This window comes from Lygodium microphyllum, chromosome 2 (genome assembly GCF_053477565.2).
Source record: "Lygodium microphyllum isolate KBCC chromosome 2, Lygodium_microphyllum_v1.1.10, whole genome shotgun sequence".
In the NCBI taxonomy this organism is placed as follows: domain Eukaryota; kingdom Viridiplantae; phylum Streptophyta; class Polypodiopsida; order Schizaeales; family Lygodiaceae; genus Lygodium; species Lygodium microphyllum.
In genome coordinates, this window is record NC_141136.1 from 189,134,577 (window position 1) to 189,157,917 (window position 23,341).

The 23,341-nt window shown below is 42.8% G+C and overlaps 1 protein-coding gene across 5 annotated transcripts in view; it reads left to right on the forward strand.

The window, feature by feature from the left end:
* LOC148040734 (uncharacterized) overlaps positions 1 to 20,736 on the forward strand; it is a 71,471-nt gene extending 50,735 nt beyond the window's left edge. For 4 of the 5 annotated variants that reach the window (XM_087661277.1, XM_087661292.1, XM_087661286.1 and 1 more), the window contains 3 exons: positions 126 to 257; positions 19,732 to 19,817; positions 20,130 to 20,736. In XM_087661277.1, coding sequence (XP_087517403.1) covers positions 126 to 257; positions 19,732 to 19,791 — 192 coding nt within the window. In that variant the 3' untranslated portion in view covers positions 19,792 to 19,817; positions 20,130 to 20,736. Of the gene's footprint in view, positions 1 to 125; positions 258 to 19,731; positions 19,818 to 20,129 lie in introns of those variants that run through there. The other variant, XR_015687642.1, reaches the window with a different exon arrangement.
* The last annotated feature ends 2,605 nt before the right edge of the window (positions 20,737 to 23,341 follow it).

Genomic DNA, 23,341 nt, shown 5'->3' on the forward strand with positions numbered 1-23,341 from the left:
TTCGTCTATACTACCAACCGATAGGATAGACTCAAGTTTCCTTCAGTATACTTGCATGAAAGGTTATTTTTGCCCTGTAATTTCAATGGTTTCTGTTTTTGTTTTGTTGTTATTCTATTTCACAGCTGTTGGAAAATCTGGCATTTGCTGAGGATGTGTTTGCAAGGAGTTGCCAGAACCATGCAATCGATGGTCTACAAACTTGTGTTAAGTTGCTCCAATGCACGTGTGTACAAATGGACGAGCTGCTTGAGCAGGTTAGTAGAGTCACAGAGTCTCTAAGTGTGCTAAAGACTGGGTAGGTTGGGCTTGACCTTAACGACTGGGTTACTTCTACTAAAGTAAGACATACCACCATTCGGTACTCTTGACAACTTGAATTACATAGTCTGCCCTAGCTTACTTATTTTCATTTGACAGCTTTGTGACTGCATTCCAAATAAAATCATTCCTATTTGGCATATAAGTAATGATTAACAACCTGACAAGTGAAGCATTTAATCTCTCAAAGATTTTTCAACCAAAAGTCCATGCCTTATCCACAAAGTAAGATGCTGCAGTAGCTGAATACACAAGAGCCGTTACTCTGCATGAACCCATATTCAGTCCTTTTACAACTGCTCCACGTGTTAGCAGTTGGTCATGTCCTACTTGTACACTAAGGGAGGAATATTAGGACACGACCTGCTCTTCTCCTGCTGAAACAGCCTGCCCTTGCCCTCGACCACAGTGCCCTTTGCCCCCCATCTTACCCTCTCACTTTCTCTCCCTTTCTCTCTCACTGCTCCCCTACTCCTTCCTTTTCTCCAGTTTTCCATGTTGCACTGCTGTTACAACAGCATTACATGGCTGCCCATGCTGCTGCCTACCCTCCTCCCTTGTGGCCATGCAAATTCTCCTCCTCTGCCACCTACTTTGCCTCCTCTCTCTCATTGCTGCTGCCATTGCCACCTCCTTTCTTTTCCCCCTTCTTCCTTCTTGCTTCCCCTTTGCTCCCCTTTCCCTCTACTCGCCTTCCTCACTGCACTGCCTTCTTCTCTGTTCCCTTTACTTATAGTGGGTTTGCTCCTAGTTTTTGGCATATCTTTTCTTGCTTTGGGGCACACCTTATGCATGCTCAATGGAAATCGATGGTTTGACACTTGCAACCCACCATTGCTTCTAACTCCTCTATGTTGTGTGTTGTTCTATTAGAGGAACAACCTTGGTTAGTATCAACAACAAAAAACTGTTAGCTGTTATGCGACTTGTATGGTGATCTCTTGCATGTGAGCCTTAGTTTGAGTCAAATGAGGACATTAGGAGCTCTGAAAATGTATTTGGTTTGTTAGTTCATTTGTCTAAGACACGTTAGGTCTTCTCTCCTCTCTTTCTAAGTCTTCTCCTTGTACCTCTCTCTTTTTCTATCTCTTCTCCTTGTACCTCTCTCTCCTTCTTCTCTTCTTCTTCTTCCTTACCTCTCATTCTTTCCCTCTTTATCCCTTCTCCTCCTCCTCCTCCTATCCTATTACTTCCTTCTTCTCCCCCTACCAACCTCTCCTCCTACCTTCTCTTTCACCCTCTCTCTTTTTTCGTAAAAGGTAATTGTATTAATTACGAAAAAAAGGTACAAGATTACATGATTACATGATTACAAGAGACACGAGGGCCCTAGGTCAACGTGTGGGAAATCCCCGTACTAATGCATTTCACCCTCTCTCTCTCTCTCTCTCTCTCTCGTTTATCAGCAATTGACACTTGATAAAATAACTCCTAGCTAAGTCTTGGCTAGCCTTAGCTTAGGCTTTTTATAGCCTTAGCTCTAAGGTCTATTAGTTTCTCCTTACGCTTTGGCACATATCACGAGGCAAATTCCAGTTGCTATTCACTGTTGGCACAAACCCCGAGGTGACATTACTATAGAAATTCAAGCTGTAAGGTACAAATTTTTTCATTTTCTTTGAAACTTTAGGAAGATATTTGGGGCTTTTACTCAACATGCATTCCAAGGCAGCAAACAAGCAGTACAATAGCACTTAATTACTATTACAATCTGATTAAGTATAAAATTTTGAGAAAATTCAATAAATTTTAGTAAGAGTCGGCATTAAGTTACTGTAATTTGTACTTTTCAGGGCATGCATTACGAGGGTGGTGTGGTACAACAATGCATTGCTGTTATTTCTTGGTTGAGTGCTGATTTGGATCAAATTGGGTACACTTTGGCATTTGTGTGACAATTCGATACATGTTGCATAATCTCGAGGGGGTTTTTGGTACTTTGAGGAGTACAATCTCTACTTCATCAAAGAAGTATTTGGTTGCAGATTTTTGTCCATTATTGATAGCATGGCACGTCAGGGGACTAATGATTAGAGCAACATCCTTGGTGTTCTCACTCAGGAGGACAAACTTGATGGATATCCGTTGTGGAGTTTTATGGTCTGCAATCTTCTTGTAGTAAAGGACTTGTGGGACTATGTTACAGGCGATTTGCAGTGACCAAGAGGTCTTGCACCTCAAATACGTCAATATAATGCTAGAGGATAGGCTATTGATACTGCTGCCTCTTCTTCCCTCCTACCAAGGATTAGAGGAGATGGAACTTAAAAGATGCACATGCACTTTCTTTGATTGCCTTGTCAGTGAGAAGATCGATCATTCCACACAGTCGGTCTTGTAAGACCTCAAAATCAGCATGGGATGTACTTGAGCATATATTTGTAGCACGTGACAAGACCGGAATATCTTATCTCTATAGAGAGTTGGCCAATGTGAACATGGATGAGAGTGATAGCTTGACAAATGACCTTACTCACATATAGGATTTGCATGAGCAGTTGCTCCATGTGGACGAAATCATTTAGGATGTTGAATCAGTAAACATCACATTGAACTCTCTTCTAGAGTCGTATCTTAGTTTTCACACCTCTTTGATGTTGCCTTTGAGGAGGGGGGCAGCAGCCCCTTACATTTATGGAGTTGAAAGGTCTCCTGTTGTAAGAGGAACATTCTCAGAAGAATGTTGCATTGCGTTCAAGATATGAGGCTATGCTTTCAAAGTTCAAAGGCAAAGAAAAAGTCGAGCAAAATGCAAAAAGGAATCAAAAGGGTGATATTTGACAACCATTAAATAAGGTTGTTCAAGACATAGAAAAGTCTAAAAAGAAGGGGAAATGTTATTATTGCAAGAAGTCAAGTCACTATATTGATGATTGCCGTAAGAGATTAGCCAAAGAGAAGAAAAAGAACTCCGATTTGGCTGTCCAAGAGACATCAACCAGCAAATCTACTGATGGCGATGCTGTAGTTAACTTTGTGGAGGAGAACTATGCATTTTTGACTTGCAGTTATGATCTTCAATGGCTAATTCAGCATGTAATGTTGCTTAAATACAGCAAACATAGTATTTTGATAGTGGAACTTCAAAGCACATCACTTCTAGGAAGTGCTTGTTTTCCTCTTTGCATTCAATCATTCTTGGAAAGTGTATTATGTGTGCAAATAACAACAATTATGATGTCTGTGGCATTGGGACAATCACTATTACTGCTGCAGATGATTTTGACTTCATGCTTCTAGATATCTTGTTTATTCTTGCCGTTACAAAGAACTTGTTGTCTATCTCTGCTTTTAACAAGCATGGCTTTCATGCCATCTTTGAGGATGACAAATGCATTGTCAGAGATATGGAGATGGATTATGCATTGAGGTTGTCTGGGACCCTGTATAAGGGTTTGTTTTTGTTGGATACCTATGGTGCATAGACTCGTGATGCTCTAGCAGTCACTACTCTATCGCTCGCTATGCAAAATGTGGAGCTATGGCATGTCTGCTTTGGACATATGAGTTTTGGGAGTTTGATAACCTTTTAAAGGTGTCATATGGTAGGTGCATTGCCTCTAATGGAGACTCCACCTCCTCATGCATGCGAGGGATGTATTTTGGGCAAGATGCATAAATTTTCCTTCAAAAAGGATGGTGCAATGTGTGCTGTCCGAAAATTGCAGCTTATTCACTTTGATATTTGTGGTTCCATGAGGGCATGTGTACTTGGAGGTCATCTTTACTTTAATACATTTGTTGATGACTACCCTCGGTATACATGGGTATACGGGCTAAAAGCAAAATCTAATGTATTTATGTATTTTAAACATCTTATTACAAAGCTTGAGGCTGAAACTGGCTTGAAAGTACAGACACTTCGCACGGATAGAGGGGGGGAATACATGTCTCGTGCTTTTGAGATATATTTTCTTAATCATGGCATTACTCATCAAGCCACTGTTAGAATGACTTCTTAGTAGAATGGTGTTGCTAAAAGGAAGAATTGCACTTTTATGGAGATGGCTTGTTGTATGCTCAAAAGCAAGGGACTGCCTCATAAATTTTGGTTAGAAAGCCTTTAGTGTGCAATCATGTGTTGAATCATGCACCCAACAAGGCATTAAAGACCATCACCCTATTTGAAGCTTGGCATGGCAAGAAACCCAAGGTTGACTACTTTTCGGTATTTGGTTGCATAGCCTATGCACATGTTCCGAAAGAGCTTCGTGGAAAGCTTAATGACAAGGTTGTAAAATGCATATTTACTGGCTACGGTTCGGAAAGCAAGGGCTACTGTGTGCATGACCCATGCACAAGGAAAATTTTTGTTAGTAGGGATGTCATATTTACTAAAAATGTTACATTTTCACACGATCAGTTTCAAATGCCAGCCACCCATGACATTGGTGATGTCTTTGAGGGGTCTCTTGCCACTTTCTTTGGAGTTCATGCAATGGCCGGACAGACATAATACATCAAGCTGTTGTTGCATCATATGCGCCTAAACAACAGGGTATTGATGATGGTTTGCTACGTGCAGTGGAAGATGTAGTATAGCATGAAAGGGCTGCTATAAATGCAGCAAAAATAGTCTATGATCAATTTCAAATGCCAGCCACCCATGACATTGGTGCTGTCTTTGAGTTGTCTCTTGCCACTTTCTTTGGAATCTGTGCTTGTTGTAAATGGCCAGACAGACATAATACAGCAAGCTATTGCTGCACCATATGCACCTAAACAACATGGTATTGATGATGGTTTGCTACATTCAGTGGAAGATGCAGTATAGCATGAAAGGGCTGCTGTAAATGCAGCAAAAATAGTCTCGAGATGGCTATTACAAATTCTCCAGTGCACTAGAAGGGTTGCTAGGCATGTAGCATATGATGTAGGGGGAGCCCATTTGGCTGATTTCAGTTAAGTAGATGATTGTGATGAGCATGTATTTATGAGTTCACTATTGTGATGAGCAAGATGTGCATTGGATGTAGGCCATGCAGGATGAATTAGACACTATTGCCACTAACTCTACATGGGATCTTGTAGATTTACCACTTCGCAAGAAGGCCATTGGCACAAAATGGATTTCTAAACTCAAATGCAAGGCTGATGGTACCATTGACAAGTACAAAGCACGGTTGGTAGCAAAAGGCTATGCACAAAAGAAGGGTGTAGATTATGTAATTGCTATGGTTGCAAATTATGATTGGAAGGTACATCAGTTGGATATTAGGATAATATTCTTGATTGGGGATTTGTACGAGGATGTTTATGTGTTTCAACCTCTAGGGTTTGTGGTTATGAGGAAAGAGCACATGGTATGCAAGCTAAACAAAGCTCTTTATGGTCTCAAACAGGCTCCTTATATATGGTACTCTAAAATTGATGTATATTTGGACAACAAAGGGTTCAAAAATAGTCCAACTGCTCCCACTCTATATATTAAGAATGAAGGGGTGGGACTTGTTAATTATCATTCTTTATGTAGATGACATGCTACTCACATTGGACCTTTAGAAGAAAAAATTGCAGATTTCAAGATTGAATTAAAACATGCATTTGCTATGTCAGATATGTGTTGTCGACACTATTATGTGGGGATTCAGTTCACCCAAAATCAGGATGGTATTATCATGTTAGTCATAGTATGTGGATAAACTGTTACATAGGTTTAATATGCAAGATTGCAAACCTATGTGTAGTCCTATGGGGCTAGGCTTAATGTTGTCTTTGTATGATGGTGAAGAGATGTCTAATATTGTAATTTACAACCAAGCTATTAGCTGTCTTATTTATCTTTGCAACACACGCCTTGATATTCAATATGTAGTATCTCAGGTGAGCAGGTATATGCATAGCCAATGGACTATACATTGGCAAGCTGCTAAAGTGGATCTTCAGATACTCACAAGATACTCAGTAACATATATTATTATTTCTTAGAAGGGAGTTGCTATTACAGGCTTACAATGATTCAGATTGGGCTGGTGATGCAGACACTAGACAGCCTAGTAGTGGACACTGTTTCTTTTTGGGCCATTCATGCGTTTCATAGCTAAGCAAGAAACAACCTATAGTGGCTACCTTGTCCTGTGAGCTTGAGTATAGGGCAGCCTTCATGACAATAGTGGAATATGTATGGTTACACAAATTGATGGGCTGATCTACATTTACTATTGGAGGGTCCTACACCCACTCTTTCTGATAGTCAAGTGCTATTACAGTGGCACGAAATCTTGTGTTTCATGCTCGCATGAAACATGTTGAGGTGCATTACCGTTATGCCAAAGAGAGATGCTATGTAGGAGAGATCGGCTTGATGTATGTTCCTACACAGGAAAATGTTGTAGACATTTTCACCAAGGCACTACCTCTTGAGAAGTTTGAGGCTTTTCACAACTCCTTAAACTTGCTACCCTTTGGTGATTGATCATTCCTGTATCACATTGGCATTGTAGGGGGGTATTAGAATTTGCCAATTCTATGGACAGTGCCCAATGTTTTAGTCTTTAGTTCTTTTCCAGTTCTTAGCGTGAACACAATTAAAGTTGTAAGTTGTGTCACCATTCTTGTGGAGTTAGAGCTAGGACTATTTTAGACCTATCTTGTACCTTTCATTCTCATTCTTTCAATTCAGCAAGTACACTTTACTCTTTTGCTTCAGCACGCTTGTTGGGATGTAAAGGTCCTTTATTCACCTCTGTGTATTTTACACGTGTATTGTTATGTTGTACATGTGAATGCACCCTTACGGGCCCTAAGTATAAATACATTTTATTCTTTGTGTACCAACACATTTGTTGGTACACCCAAATCAGCTCGTACTCTCTCTGACTCTGACTCTCACTCACCCGCTCACTTCTCTGCTGCAAATCTTCACGCTTCCGCTACCCGCACGCTCCACAACTGGTATCAGAGCTTCGGTTAAGGTGCTTGCACTCCTCGGAGTCTGTCCGAGACATCTTCAGTGTTCGCTCGCGCGAAATACACAGGTCGTTTTTGACCTGGCAAGCTCACACAGATCGTGTCTGACCAGCGACAGGCTCACACAAGTCGTGTCTGACCAGCGGGCTCACACAGGTCGTGTCTGACCAGCGACAGCTCACACAAGTCGTGCCTGACCAGGCGACAGTTGGGACAGGTCATTTTTTCCATCAGGAGTGCAGGCGATGACCAGGCGAGGGGAGGCGATGACAAGGCGACTGCAGGCGACAGCTCACGCAAGCAGGCGGCAGGTCAAAATCGTCAGGCGACAGCTCGCGCAAATAGGCGGCAGTCAGATTTGACCTGAAAAATCAGGTCACGACAGCTTATTTTATCTTTTGTGTGATTTGTCACACTTACACAAGCCCCGGTTCATGCGCGCAGGCATAGTTTGTAGATTTGTGCAATTTTGAGTCTGGAAAGCTGGGGCTTTTCCCAGATTTGATGTTGTTTATGCTTGACAGTGGCATCTGTGTCAAAAATTGCAGACATTGTGCGCATTGACCTCAATTAAATTGGGGATTTTGCCAAATTTGTTGGAATTGTGCTCATCCGAGTAAAATTTCTTGGCGTTGGACCAATAAAATTTGGGGCTTTTCATGTATTGATGTAATTTTGCTCAGCTGAGTCAGTCTGGCTAACATTTGCGCACATTTGGACCTGGAAATTTGGGATTTTGTGCAGAATTTGATAAATTTCTGCATTATTTGCATGTGCAGTGGCTGGTTTATGTAAAAACAGCAGAGGATTATTGCTGGTTATGCAAGGACAGCAGTGTATTTACTGATTTAGTTTTGTGCTCTTGTAGTTCAGTGCATTTACACTTGCGCTTGTGATAAAAATGGCTGCAACTTCTTCCAGCTCTGACATTAAGAGTTTGATGGATATCAAACGGTTTGATGGTCAGGGTTTTGATCTTTGGAAAGATCGTATGCATGGCATATTGTTCTTAAAGGATTGTGAGGATGCTTTGCAGAAGGATAAACCCGCACAAATGTTTGAGGCAGATTGGGCCAAAGTCAATAAAAAGGTTGTGGCTTATATAAAGATGGGTGTCACTGATGACATTTTGACAGACATTAAGGGTTTAGACACTAGTCATACAATATGGGAGAAGTTGAAAACTACCTATGAGATCACCACACCTATTAATCAGGTGCATTTAATGCGCAAGTTGGTGAATATGCGGCTGGATGAGTCCAAGCCTGCAGCTGAGCACAGTGCATTTACTGGTATTTTAAATCAGCTCAAGGATGCTAATTTGGATTTTGATGATAAGTTGAGGGCGATCTTTTTGATCATGACATTGCCCGACTCTTGGGAGTCTTTGGTTGTTTCTCTCAGTAATAACCCCAATCTCACATATGATGGTGTGAGGGGTTCAAACTTGAATGAAGAAATTAGACGTAAGTCTAGTGGAGAAGGCAGCAACTCAGCTTATAATGTTAGAGGCAGGGCTGAAAAGAAAAATGCAAATGCTGGACAGAGAAGCAGGAGCAATAGCAAAGGAAAAGAAAAGAGTGATGTTACATGCTATCAGTGTGGTCGGAAGGGCCACAAGAAGCGTGATTGCAGGTATTACAAGAAGAAACAAGAGAGAAAGAAGAGTGCAGGAGACAAAAAGAAGAAAGAGGAAAAGACAGATGCATCTGAGGTAGGCAAAGGCAAGGAAAAGGCCAATGTGGCCTCCAGTGTTGTCATAGAGGAGCTCTCGGATACAGAGGCTGATGTATTATGTGCAGTGGATTATGATGCCCTTGTATGTCACATGCAGGATATGCAGATCACCAAGGTTGATGTGATTGATGCACTTTTGTCAGTTGATGATGGTGTCACTTAGACTTGGATTGTAGACTCTGGTGCATCTTTCCATATGACTCCATGCTTGGAGTGCTTTGCTACTTTTGATACAGGCTGTTATGGCAAGGTTTACCTTGGAAATAATCATGCTTGTAGCATTAATGGGATTGGCACCATACACTTGTCTTTGGATAATGGGCAAGAACTTGTGTTGAAAGATGTCAGATATGTGCCTGGCATCAAGAAGAGTTTACTATCTGTTGGATAGCTTGACTTGCATGGTTACACCGCACTGTTTGGTCGTGGTTTGTGGAAATTAAAAAGGGGTTCCATGCTGATTGCTAAAGGAACCAAGAAGGGCACTTTGTATTGTCTGCACTGTAAAGCCTTGAATGGCAAGTTTCTTGCAGTTGCTGAAATTGGCTGTCATTTGGAGTTATGGCATAAGAGATTAGGCCATATGAGCCAGAAAGGACTTGATGTCCTTACCTCTTTGAAGAGGGTTGATGGAAAAGGCTCTAAACTTGATTTTTGTAATGACTGTCAGTTTGGAAAGCAAATGAAAAATTCCTTTTACTTTGGTATCTCCCGTAAGTCAAATGTCTTGGACTTAGTGCATTCTGATGTATGTAGCATGCCTGTGAAATCGTTGGGTGGTGCTGCATACTTTGCCTCTTTTATTGATGATTGTTCCAGGAAGATTTGGGTTTATTTGTTGAAAAAGAAAAGTGAAGTGTTTGCTGTTTTTAAAACTTTTCATGCATTCGTGACCACTCAGACAGGTAGAAAGTTGAAATGCTTGAGAACTGATAATGGGGGTGAGTTCACATCTAATGAATTTAAGTCCTTTTGTGACTTGCATGGAATCAAGAGGGAGCTTACAGCCCCTTACAACCCTTCTTCAAATGGTGTGGCTGAAAGATACAATAGGACCCTATGTGAAAGAGTGTGGTGCATGCTGTCCACTGCTAATCTCCCTCATGAATTTTGGGGAGAGGCACTTAAAACCATGGTTCACATTTGCAACCGCTCTCCAAACAGGTCCTTAAATAATGGCATCCCTGAGGAGGTTTGGTTTGGCAAACCGGCCTCATATAACCATTTACGAATATTTGGCTGTGATGCTTTTGTGCATGTTAGAAATGAGCTGAGGAATAAACTTGACCCGAAATCCACCAAAGGCATTTTCATGGGCTATGGTGATGAGGGTGAATTTGGCTATAGAGTGTGGCTACCTCAGTCTAAGAAAATTGTACGCAGCCGTAATGTTGTGTTTAATGAGGCAAAGGTGCTGAAAAGTACTTTAGCCTTTGATGAAGATACGAAAAAGGTCAAATTTCAGAATTTGCAGCCACCTATTACCTCAAATGATGAGCCTCATGGTGCTGTACCACAGGCTGAAACTAATGATCAGCCGGTTATCTTTGAGCCAGATGATGATGGATAGCAAATAGAAGCACAAGGAGGTCATGGACAGCAAGATAGACTTGCTGATTATGAAAATGCAGGTGCTGGAAATGAAAATGAAGGTGCTGTACAGCACGAACAGCATGCTGAAAATGGCTTACAGCAGCCAATAAATGCTGAAAATAACATGCCTCCAGATGTAGATCCGATTCCTGAGAATGTAGATCATTGGGTACGCAGGTCTACACGCCTAAGAAGGCAGCCACATAGGTATGATCCCTCTTTGCATTATGTGATGCTTACTGATGAGGGTGAGCCTCTGACATATAAAGAGGCCAAGTCATGCAAATTCAGCAGTAAGTGGGAGCTAGCTATGCAGGAAGAGATTAAATCTCTGTATGCTAATGATACTTGGGATCTTGTGTTGTTGCCCAAAGGAAGAAAGCCTCTTTCAAACAAATGGGTTTACAAAGTACAAGGCAAGATTGGTTGCCAAAGGGTATGCATAGAAGGAAGGGATTGACTTCTAGGAGGTCTTCTCACCTGTCGTGAAGATGACCACACTATGTGTGCTTTTTGCTCTCATTGCTGTATTGGATTTAGAGTTATACCAAATGGATGTGAAAACAACTTTTCTGCATGGTGACATTGATGAGGAGATCTACATGAAACAGCCCGAGGGTTTTGTAGTTCCTGGAAAAGAGCAGTTGGTGTGTAAACTAAAACGCAGCTTATATGGGCTGAAACAAGCACCACGGCAGTGGTACAAAAAGTTTGACACTTTTATGCTCTCTCATGGGTTTACACGTAGCCATGCAGATTATTGTTTGTATATGAAAAAGGATACAAATGGGAGCCCTATCATACTTGTTTTGTATGTGGATAATATGTTGCTAGCTGGGAAGAGAAAGACTAGCTTGGATGCTCTCAAAGATCAGCTGAAATCAGCTTTTTCCATGAAAGATTTCGGGAATGCAGAGCATATATTGGGCATGAGTATTCGTAGGGATAGAACGCAGAAATTGCTGTTCTTATCACAAGAAAAGTACATTGAAAAGGTACTGGACAGATTTAACATGGTTGAAGCTAAGCCTCTCGGAGTACCCTTACCTCCATACCTTAAGCTTAGTAAAGTATTCTCAACCAACAATACCCCCAGTTCTTCTCGAGATGAGGACATATCGATTCCTCTAAAGGGGAGAGAATGTAATATTTTTGTAATGAAATATTAAGTGATTTTAGACCCCGCACACCACACGTAAAAAGTAGTTCAAAATAATCTCCGGCATCGATAAATGTTGGTGCAATGCAGCAAACACACTAAGTGAAGGTGAAATGCTAACCCTCAAACTCCCACGTCTCTAGAATAGGGATAGAGAGTATGAGCTAGAGAGTGTGTTGTACTTTGATGAATCCTAAGATACAAGAGATAGCCTTTATGAAATTTTGGCAGCAGCAAATGCATCAGAGGGAGCTGGATTAGTGACAGATGGGGAGCAAACAGTGGAGTTCTATCAAGAGAAGAGCAGCGACAGCTGCAGCACCAAAACACAGCAGTGGATGAGGACATGCCAGCTATATGGTAAGGCAGAACAGCAAAATGCAACAGGTCTGATGTCGCTAGCAGTAGATGACTGTCCGTGGAGATGAAATGCAAGCTGATCAGGCTCCCATAACAGTAAACACAGCTAGTCAGGGTGCTGAACAGTGAAAACAGGTGGGAGAAGGTGGACAGCAGCAAAATACAGCCAGCCAGCAGGTGGAAACAGGCTGGACAGCAGTTGCCAGCAATAACAGTGGACAGCAACTCGAATTGAGATATCCTCCGTGTGGGGTGTGGTGTCAGAGTGCAGCGGTGCGGAAGCGTAGGACTGAGAGAGAGAGAACGCAGAGAGAGAAGGGAGAAAAAGAGACAGTGTACACTGAAGATCTGCTGTATAAAGAATGCTGAATACAAAGATATACACGGGCGCAGTGCGCTGTACTGCGTGTCTCCACCTCGACGATGCGACTTGCTGTCCACCTCGAAGTCTGCTGCAGTCTGCACTGTCTGTTGTCTGAAATCTGCGAACAGAGACAGAGATCTGCACGGCACCGGTCTGTAATCTGCGACAGAGAATGATCGGAAGACTGCTGGAGACCTCAGGTATAAATAGCCGAAATCTGCCCAAAGAATAGGACAGGTCGGCTGCATTTAATGCAGCCGACTGGGCTGCAGGCAGTCGGACTGCCACGGACTGCCTGCACAGTCCGACTGTGCAGCCCTGGCTATGATCTCTCTAACACCCCCTCTCAGAGCCTGGGCAGGGCAGAAGCCTGAGGGATCTGGAATGTTGCTGAAGTAGAGCCTGAGGAAGCGCCTTCGTAAACAAATCCGCAAGATTGTCCTCCGTCTTGCAATACTCCACAGTGATGGTCTCATCCAGAAGCTTTTCTCGGATGAAGTGGTACTGGATCTCAATGTGCTTCTTCCGGGCATGAAAAACAGGGTTCCTTGCCAAGGCAATGCAACTCTCATTGTCACATCGCAGCAATGTAGGACGAGTCTGGGGGCACCCAAGCTCCTCCAACAATCTCCGAAGCCACACAACCTCGCATGTGGTGGAAGATGCGGCCCGATATTCCGCCTCAGTAGACGAAAGGGCTACCGTGGGCTGCTTCTTGCTACTCCATGAAATAACTCCTGCACCCAAAGTAAAGCAGTAACCTGTTGTAGACCGCCTGTGGTCCACGTCACCGGCCCAATCCGAGTCGCTCCAACCTGCAAGTACAAGATCTGACCCATCTCTCCCTGCGGGGTAATGAATCCCCAAATCAGACGTCCCCCTCAGATACCGAAGTATCCTCTGAGCAGCCTGCCAATGCACCGTCTTAGGTTCACTCATGAACCCTGCCAAGAGCCCAACAGCAAAACATAGATCAACCCTGGTGTTGAAAAGCCAAATCAAAGACCCTATCAACTGTCGATAGCGGGAAGCATCCGCCAAAGGAGAAGCTGAGTGGGAAGTGGCCTTCCAGTTCGGATCCATAGGAGTAGAGAGGGCCCGACAATCTTCCATCTCAAAAGACACCAAGAGCTCCTGTACATATCTCTGTTGGGAGAGAAAAATCCCCCTCTGAGACTGAAAAATCTCATGTCCTAAAAAGAAATGGAGTAGCCCCAAATCCGTCATCTCGAACGTCCGATGTAAAGCTGACTTTGTCTCCTGGACCTGCTGTGCATCATCACCTGTGACAATCAAATCATCAACATATAATACAAACAGCACACAACCATCCTTGGAAGTGTGAACATACAGCTGCGGATCGGCCTTGGACCGCCGATATCCCAACTGAGTCTGGAGGAACGAATCAATCTTCTCGTTCCAAGCTCGCGGGGCCTGCTTGAGACCATACAGGGCCTTCTTCAACCTGTAGACTTTCCCATCTGAAGAACCAAAGCCAGGAGGCTGTTCAACGTAGATCTCCTCCTTCAAATCACCATTCAGGAAGGCCGACTTCACATCCAGCTGATAAACAGGCCATCTCCTATGGCCAACCAAAGCAAGAACAGCTCTAATGGTTGCCATACGAGCTGTAGGGGCAAAGGTGTCATGACAGTCAATCCCTGGGCGCTGGGCAAAACCCTTAGCAACAAGGCGAGCCTTGTGCTTATCCAAAGTACCATCATTGAGATATTTGGTCTTGAAGACCCACTTGACTCCAATCACCTTCTTCTTCGGGGGGCGTGGCACAAGTGACCAAGTGCCATTCCTCTCAATAGCCTCCAACTCAGCTTCCATAGCTTTCTTCCATGGGGCGGACTGTAAAGCCTCCTTCACGGAGGTGGGCTCTCGATCCTGCATAACGCGGGACATTAAACAATAATTGGAGCACATAAGCTCCGAAGAATGCGCCTGGTGCCTCCGTGACCGCCGCGGACCATCCTGCGGTCCCCACTCCTCAGGAACCCCCTCGATCCCTGAATCACGGAGTGTGTCACGGGCCCAGCGAGGAGGAGGCCGAACCTCCCCTCGTCGTTCTCCATCAGTAGAAGACTCTGGAATGTCCACCAGTGGTAACTCCTCAGAAGGATCCGGTGGAACAGTAGACTCTGTCAGAAACAGAATCATAATCAAACGGCACAGGCTCCAATGGAACTGTAGAAGGAGCCAAACTCTCCCCTGGATCTCCAAGAACGGGATGCTCCTCACCCGTTGAAGAAGCCGGAACCTCCACAAACCGCACATCACGGCTAGTATAGACATCCCGTTTGACGGGATCATAGAGTCGGTAGCCTTGGGACTGGGAGCTGTAGCCAACAAATACCTGTTTGCGGGAAGCCGCTTCGAATTTGTCACGGTGAGCTTGGGAATGTGAACATAGGCATCACACCCAAAGACCCGAAAGTAAGAAACATCTGGCTTCGACCCAAAATACGCCTCAAATGGAGTCATCCCGTCCACTGCCGAAGTAGGAGATCGATTAAGAATGTGGACTGCAGTAGCCACAGCCTCGGCCCACAGAACCTGGGGGGTCTGTCGGTGCTCCATCATGGTGCGTGCCATCTCGATCACACTGCGGTTCTTCCGTTCGAGAATACCATTTTCTTGTGGAGTATTCGTATTGGCAAACTCCTGGTGAATTCCTCTATCTGCACAAAACCGAGCAAATTCATTAGAGACAAATTCACCTCCCTTGTCGGATCGCAAGGTCTTCAACTTCCGGCCTGATCCGTTCTCCTCAAAGAGAAGCCAATCCTTGAAGTGCGAGAAAGCTTCTGATTTTAGTGCCAAAAAGTAGGCCCATGTCATCCTGCTATAGTCATCCACGATCAGCATGAAGTACGAGCTCCCACGCAGGGACTCATTCCTCATAGGGCCACATAGATCCGTAGATACTAACTCCATCGGTGAAGTAGACCGCCGCGAAGCGGTGTGGGGAATGGCATCCCTATGCTGCTTCCCCCTTATGCAGGAGACACATGGCTGCTGGCTCACCACTATATCCGGCAACCCTCGAACAAGCTGTCCCCGTGACGCCTTCCGAAGATAGTCATAGTTCAGGTGACCAAACCTAGCATGCCATAATTCAGACTGTGACTGTGAGGTAAGAAGAAGAGTGGAGAGGGCAGTGGAAGACTTCAGTTTGTAAATGCCGTTCTCCTCATATCCAGATGATAGAACCTTCCTCGATTCACGATCAAGGACTCGCACTGTAGAACTGTCAAACTCCACCAAAAGACCAAGGGAACAAATCTTATGGACTGAAAGGAGATGGTACCCCAAGCCTGGTACATGCAAAACCTCTGAAGTATGGGTGCCACCTCGTCCATCCGGAATAAGCTGCATCTTACCCCGACCTGCAATAGAAACTGAAGAGCTGTCTCCAATGAGAATCTGCCCACGCGAAGGTCGCAAATGGGCAACACCATCTGATGAAGGAGTCATGTGCCGTGAGGCACCACTATCAATAATCCACTCTCGAGATTGGGAAGCCGCCATCGCAGCATCAGAAGCATTCGGTGAAGCGTCCTCAATGACAACTAGATGTAGAAATGCAGCTGATGAGGGTGCAGCCACTGCTCCAGAATCCTTGGTTTCCTTCTTCTTGGTGTCCTTCGAGTCTTTGTCAGGGCAATCCTTCTTCCAATGGCCAGTCTTTCCACAAATATGGCATGTGGAGTCTTTGTCCTTGTCCTTCTCCTTGTCCTTCTTGGACTTGTTATCCCCCTTCTTCTTCTTTTGGTCCTTCCCCTTCTTCTTCTTTTGGTCCTTCCCCTTCTTCTGAGAGGCTTGACCTGTCAACGCCTCCGTCTTGGAAGCATTCTGTCCCTTTAACTGTTCCTCTTGGTCCAAGACCATAGGAACCAACTCCTCCCACCGAAGAGTAGACTCTCGCCCCGAAGCAATAAGGGCAGAGTAAAATGTACCGAATCGTGGCGGCAACTGGGACAAGAGTGTAATCGCCATGTCTTCGGAGGAGATCGGCTTCCCCGCATTCTGAACCTGCATCTGTAGCTGCCTTAGCTTGTTAATGTGTTCCCTTAGCGAAGAAGACTTATTGACGGACAAGGTCTGCATCTGAACCTCCAAAGAAACCCTCTTCATCAGGGTCATCCGATTGTACATTTGATCAAGCTCCAGCCATATCTCACGAGCCACTGTCAAGTGCTCGATGTGAGCGATCACGGCTGTAGTGCATGATAGAAAGAGAAAGGATCAAATCCTGGCATTCAGTTTGTCCCAATGAGACTGGGTCTTGGCCAACTCCGCACGAGCATCAGAAGAGAGTTTGGACTCATCTCTTACCGAAGGCCGGTCAATATCTTTCTGTACCAACTCCGCCAAATCATAGGACTCCAGAATGGCCAACATCATAACGCGCCAAATGCGGTAGTTGTCGCCGTCGAGCTTCTGATCTGTAGGAAGAGCCGGTAGGACAGGCACCTTCCGGTCCATAATCGCCTGGAACTCCAGGTCCATCTCTGTAGACATCTTCACCTGCAATGCCTTCTCAAACGCAAAAGCAGCCCCCTCTGACTGAGTAGACTCAGCCTGCTAAGGCTCTTCAGCGTCCCGAAGCTTCTTCACCCGCCGGAGGCAATGAAAAAGCAAAACCTGCACTTTTAGGTTGAAAACTCAAACTTTCTCCGCGTCAAACAGCAGTAAACAGCAGCAAATCCACCACCTGTACTCCTTTCCTGTGCGCCCACACTCGTTTCAGCCTTGTTCCAAGGCGCAGCCCTCCTGTCTGCCCTTAAACGCAAAAAACGCAAATTTGTGTCGCGATGGAAACTCCACTTCAGGTTGATTCTGCGCTCAGTCAGCCCTCAAACACTGCTCTGATACCATGTCAGAGTGCAGCGGTGCGGAAGCGTAGGACTGAGAGAGAGAGAACGCAGAGAGAGAAGGGAGAAAAAGAGACAGTGTACACTGAAGATCTGCTGTATAAAGAATGCTGAATACAAAGATATACACGGGCGCAGTGCGCTGTACTGCGTGTCTCCACCTCGACGATGCGACCTGCTGTCCACCTCGAAGTCTGCTGCAGTCTGCACTGTCTGCTGTCTGAAATCTGCGAACAGAGACAGAGATCTGCACGGCACCGGTCTGTAATCTGCGACAGAGAATGATCGGAAGACTGCTGGAGACCTCAGGTATAAATAGCCGAAATCTGCCCAAAGAATAGGACAGGTTGGCTGCATTAAATGCAGCCGACTGGGCTGCAGGCAGTCGGACTGCCACGTGGCAGTCCGACTGTGCAGCCCTGGTGCAGCCCTGGCTATGATCTCTCTAACATGTGGACAGTAGAGTTTAGGCACTTGCAGTCTGCAAAAGCGAGATTAAGGCTGAGCGGTGGGCAGCTTGTCTATTTATAGATGGTTGGGTCCTCTCGGACTAGGGATTGGCTTCTGGGACACAAACACTCTAGAATCATGTTTCTCTTAATAAAAGTTTGGCATAGAGGTGTTTTAAACACCCATGGGCATTTACATCTCCTATCAAAGATATGTGGTTGTGTTGTTAATAGCCTTTTGCATGAGTGCTTGCACACTGATTTCGTGCCCCATGGACCAAAGGTCCAAGTTGTTCCAACATACATCACATGCATTGATGGAACGTAATTAGGTACAGGCCCTTGGTTGTCATTTTTAGTTCTTTCATGCAGAGGCCTCGTCAGCCTCATTAGTTGACCCCTTACCCTAACATAATCATCTGTGGAGAGGGGGTCCCATTGACACATTGGGCGGATTTAGATTGTGCAGGGGAGGTAGACTCCTAGAGATCTACTGCAGGCTTTTGCTTTACTTTGGGTTCAAGTTCCATCTCTCGGAGCAGCAAGCGACAAGTCACTCTTGCTCTTTCTTCCACCAAGGAAGAGCCGCTTGTGCAATTGCCCAGGATGTAAATTTGGTTGAGGTAGATGTCGGCTGAGGTTGGATCCTCAACCTGAGCCTATAGTTATTCATGGCAATAGTCGGATTGGGCAGGTGACATAGAATCCTAGAGATCTGATGGGGGCTTTTGCTTTACTTTGGGTTCAGGTTCCATCTCTTGGAACAGCAAGCAACAATCCACTGTTGCTCTTTCTTCCAGAGAGGCAGAGCAGAGTATAGAGCTGCTTGTGTGGCGGCAAAGGATGCTGTTTGGTTGAGGCAGATGTTGGATTTCCTCAATCCATGCCTAAAATTATTCGTGGTGACAGTGAAAGCTGCATAGCTATAGCCAGGAATCCAATGTTTTATACCTGCAGAACGCACATTGAGATCCAGTGTCATGGGAGCACATCTACGACAGGGAGCTAGAGCTGGTTTACTGTTCCACGATGGACAATGTGGCAGACATCTTTATGAAGGCTCTTCCATTGCCTTTGCTTCATCATATGCGTCCCTTGGGAGTTCAGGCACACCTAGGATATTGAGAGGTGATGTTTGTGGTCATGGTCATCATGGTCATTTCTTGGTTGTGAGCCCTACATTGAGTCAACGAGGGACATTAGGAGCTCTTTTTGGGTCCGATCATTTTGGTCACTTTTGGTCTTTTTGTCCCTTTGTAGAGATCTTTGGGCCTCATCCATCGTTTGGCCTGGGAGGCTGTCTTAGAGGATTCGATCGCCATCTTGGAGGATTTTAGTTCAGCCTACTCTATTTATAGGCTCACTTGCCAGTTGATCTGTGCTTGCATCTGTCATAGACTTCTTTTGTATCCTACCTCATTCCCAGCACCCTCATTTCGGCCACACCTGTATCACATACAGGGGCCAAGCCTTGTATCAGCTTTCGTAAATTGTTGCTGAGTTTCTCTCCTTGCTTTGTTCTTTCTCATCTTGCTCACGTGATCTACTTCGGATGCCGCTCTTAAGAGAATGAATGTGCAGTTTGTGTGACCTCTTTTCTCTTAAAGAAACTATGTTGTTCTTGTCCATAGGATTTTCAACTAACTAGACAGAAGACTTTGCAGATTGTGAGCAGTTTGTTATCTGCTGTCATCTTTTAGTTTGTTCCCTGTATACTGAGTAAGCATCTGGATTCTGGTTTTCTGAATTTTGTCTATGAAGCGAGAATTATATGCTAGATGCTAACTCCATGATGGTGATTTTATAAAGTTTTTGACTGTTCTACAGTAAGGATTTGCCATACCAAGGATGACTTGGATAAAAATATAGGTTGCTGCAATCTTCAGTACATTCTCTATATTAATCTGATTTGCTGGTGCAATGCTTGTGCACTCAACTGGTGCTTTGGTCCTGCAGGTGCCAGAAAAAATATTGGATGGTGCACAACTTCTAAGAGGGGTCAGGCCAACTGTGTGATCAACATCGAATGGAATGTGCTATATGTATGTACATGATCTCCAGTACCTTGCTTTAAACGAAACTCAGAATGTTTATCCTGAGTATGTGCTCATATTTTGGTTATTCGAATAAAACCGAGTTTGCCATGTGTATACATATCAAATGACTATCAACTTGAGCTCATAGGTGATGCAAGCTGTCATTTAGTACTGTGCTTAAAAATTCAAATAGCTAGTCCTTTATGTGTTGTGTTTTTAATTGTATATACCGAATAAATGACATGCTTATTTGTGCTTGCTTATGCAAACAGAGATTAAGCAAACTGTGAGTAACAGCTTCTATGTAATCTAATACAGATGCATGCATACACTAAGGCGCGCGTTTACAGTACTGTATGGTTGAGTTCTAATGGGATGAGACCCCACCATGAAGTGTGAAAGGATGAAGGCCCCACCATGATTGACTCTGAATGGGATGAGACCCCACCAGGAAGTACAATGGCATAAAGATGACAACATGCAGGACCTCCATGGAGTGTCAGAAAGTCTATTGAGAGGAGCCAATATGCAAGACAGAGCTTTTGTGTTGTTAAGTAGACCACTGTTGACATGTTGCAGCATTCTTTATCGATTGGGAGAGGATTCACCCACAACCATGTTTGCTATTGTTGAGAATACTGTGAGTCATATACATACTGCGTGCTTTAATTGACTGTAGAGATGTTTCTTAGTTACCAGAAAACGAGCCTTTCTGGGATTTGCAATAGCTTTGCTTCCATGTAAGCCCTCGAGATAAAGTAGGCTACATTTATTGTTAGTCTTATACACATTCTTGATGTCATCCTTGACATACACATGAAGCCATCCATTTTAGTTATCATAACAGCAGACCAGGTGCTCCGCGCCTAGATTCTCCTAACATTTCACATTGATGTTCTCCCAATGCTTTGCATCAGGCTTTAAAAGTACGTTTCATGTTAATAATTAATAACATGTATGCATAGTTATATATGTATAACATGTTAATTTATATATGTGTGTGTGTGTGTGTTTTTGTGCTTTCATAAATATGGATGTGTTTAATACATATACATAAATCTATTTGTGTGGTCTCATAAATGTGTCCTCTTGCTCTCATCATTTTTATAGTCATTTTATTATTATTATATATTTAAATCTTATATGTGCATATGCATGCATGTGTATGCATGTGTACATTACATGTATATGTATGCAAGTGGGCGCTCTATAAGTATTCATTCTCTCTGCTTTCTTGTTTTATTTCTCATATTTGTGTGCTTGGGAATGTATGCATATATGTATACATGTGTATGTGTATACATGTATGCACGTGTATGTGTATGTGTAAAATGTACATGTATGTTATGTGTGTATACGTATGTATGTATATAAATCATCCTTTTTTTGCCTCTTGTTTTTCTTATGTTTTGTGTATATATACAAGCTCATATAGATGTGTATATGTGTGCACGTGTACATCTGTATGTGTGTTTAATATGCGTGTGTGTGGTCTCATAAATGTGTGCTCTCTTCGTCTCATCATTTTTATTCTCTCATTTCATTTTCTTGTCTGATCATTTTCAACTTGTGTGTGCATATGTATACATGTGTATATATGTACACGTGTCTATAGATTACACACACAAATATAAATATATATGTATGGATGTGTATGTTTACATATGTACATGTGTATATACATGTAAGTATATTTTATAAGTGTATCCATTTTTATATGCTCTTTATTTTTTTATATATGTTTACGTGTGAGTATGCATGTTGCATACATATGTGCATGTGTACGTGAGTACGTATGCATGTATACAAGTATGTGTGCATGTGTATATATTATTAGCATGTATTTATAGTTTATGTATTATGTGTAGTTTTAGAGCATGTATACATTGCATAAACATATTTAGTCATATCGCATTTTATATGTTCAATTCAAAGAAATCAACTCTTATAATGTATGAGCATTTTTGGATATATTTAGAGTATATACACGTTACATGTACATGTTAACCATTAAAATGTCATGAGAGAGAGAGAGAGAGAGAGAGAGAGAGAGAGAGAGAGAGAGAGAGAGAGAGCCACATAATGTTTCAAAAATTTACATTCTCTTTCCATGATTATATTCTATGTTCAACTTTAGAAGAGAGAATGTGTTCTCAATTAAACAAGAGTATTTACGTAAATGTGTTCAATCGAGAGCGAGAGGGATGATAGAAAATAAATGTAATTTTCACTCAGCCTTTAAGAAAAAGCTCACTATTTCTTGAATACCCATTTTCTCCTCCTGTCATATAAGCTTGAGATCTTTTGGTTGGTTTATGATCCCCAAGGTAAACCTCTAAATAATATATAGAATAGATTGTATGAATATCAATTCAATATGCAAATGGCTATGCATATGACATGCCATAGTTATATTTTTACTCTCAACCCCGCAAAGATTGAAGTTAACATACGAAGTAGACTAACATTCTAGTTAAGGGTATCTTAAATGCTTATAATGAACATGTGAATGTAGTAGTTATTTGATCATAAATGTTAATGACAATCTTTTGATCATAAAAGTTTATGCCAATGCTTTGTATATATCCTATATAGCTTGAGATTTTAAAAAGGTAATATGGAAGATTGTAGCCAATGCAAGTTTTTGCAAGTGAGAGCTTATTGCTCATTTCTAGAATGAAAGAATAATCACCCAATGGTTGAACCACAAAAGTAGAATTGACATTTTGAAGTTATAATGTGTGTAATTAATCAAAGGTTATGAGATAATCAAGATAGGATAATAAAGGGTGAATGGCAATTGCATAAAGCATAGAGTTGATAGGACATCCTTCTCTTATGGCTTTGCCCAACTTTCAAGATGTGGTCTAGTTGAACTTTGAGAATGTAAGTAGGATTTTTGTTACAATAAGTAGTATAGCATTTTGTGATTTTGGTCCAAACCTAGAACGGCGATCAATGTCCTATTTCTCAAAATCAAAATTCAAGTTTTCTTATTAAAGTGTTCATCATAAAGCATTTATGGGCTTCTTGTTAACAAAAGTTTATGTAGGAGATGGCCCTTTTTTTTTTCACCAAATGGTTTTTGTGAGACATAAGAGTAGTGCTCATGCTAAAATACAAGCTAGTCTACAAAGACACATGATGAGATAAAACATAACCATTATAATCCAAAGCTTGCATGAAAAAATGTTGTGTTGCATGAGAAGAAGCAAGTCTAATTGGGTCTAATCGTTTTAGGCATTATGATGGTATGCATAACTTGCATCCGTAGAGACGTTCAATTTTATGCATATAAAACATCATACTTTTGCTTAGATGTGCCTCATTTTACTCTTCAATGCTAAGATATGGGAGTGGCAAGGATATTGTCCAAATGCAAGGAATCATTAATATAATGCCCAACAAAGAATGAACCATGTAGCCTAAATACCATACTATTTGTGTAGATGTTGAACTTCATAGATCCAAAACGTTAGACTTGTGTACATATGCATTTCGCCCATTTTGATGCTACCACACAAGTGATT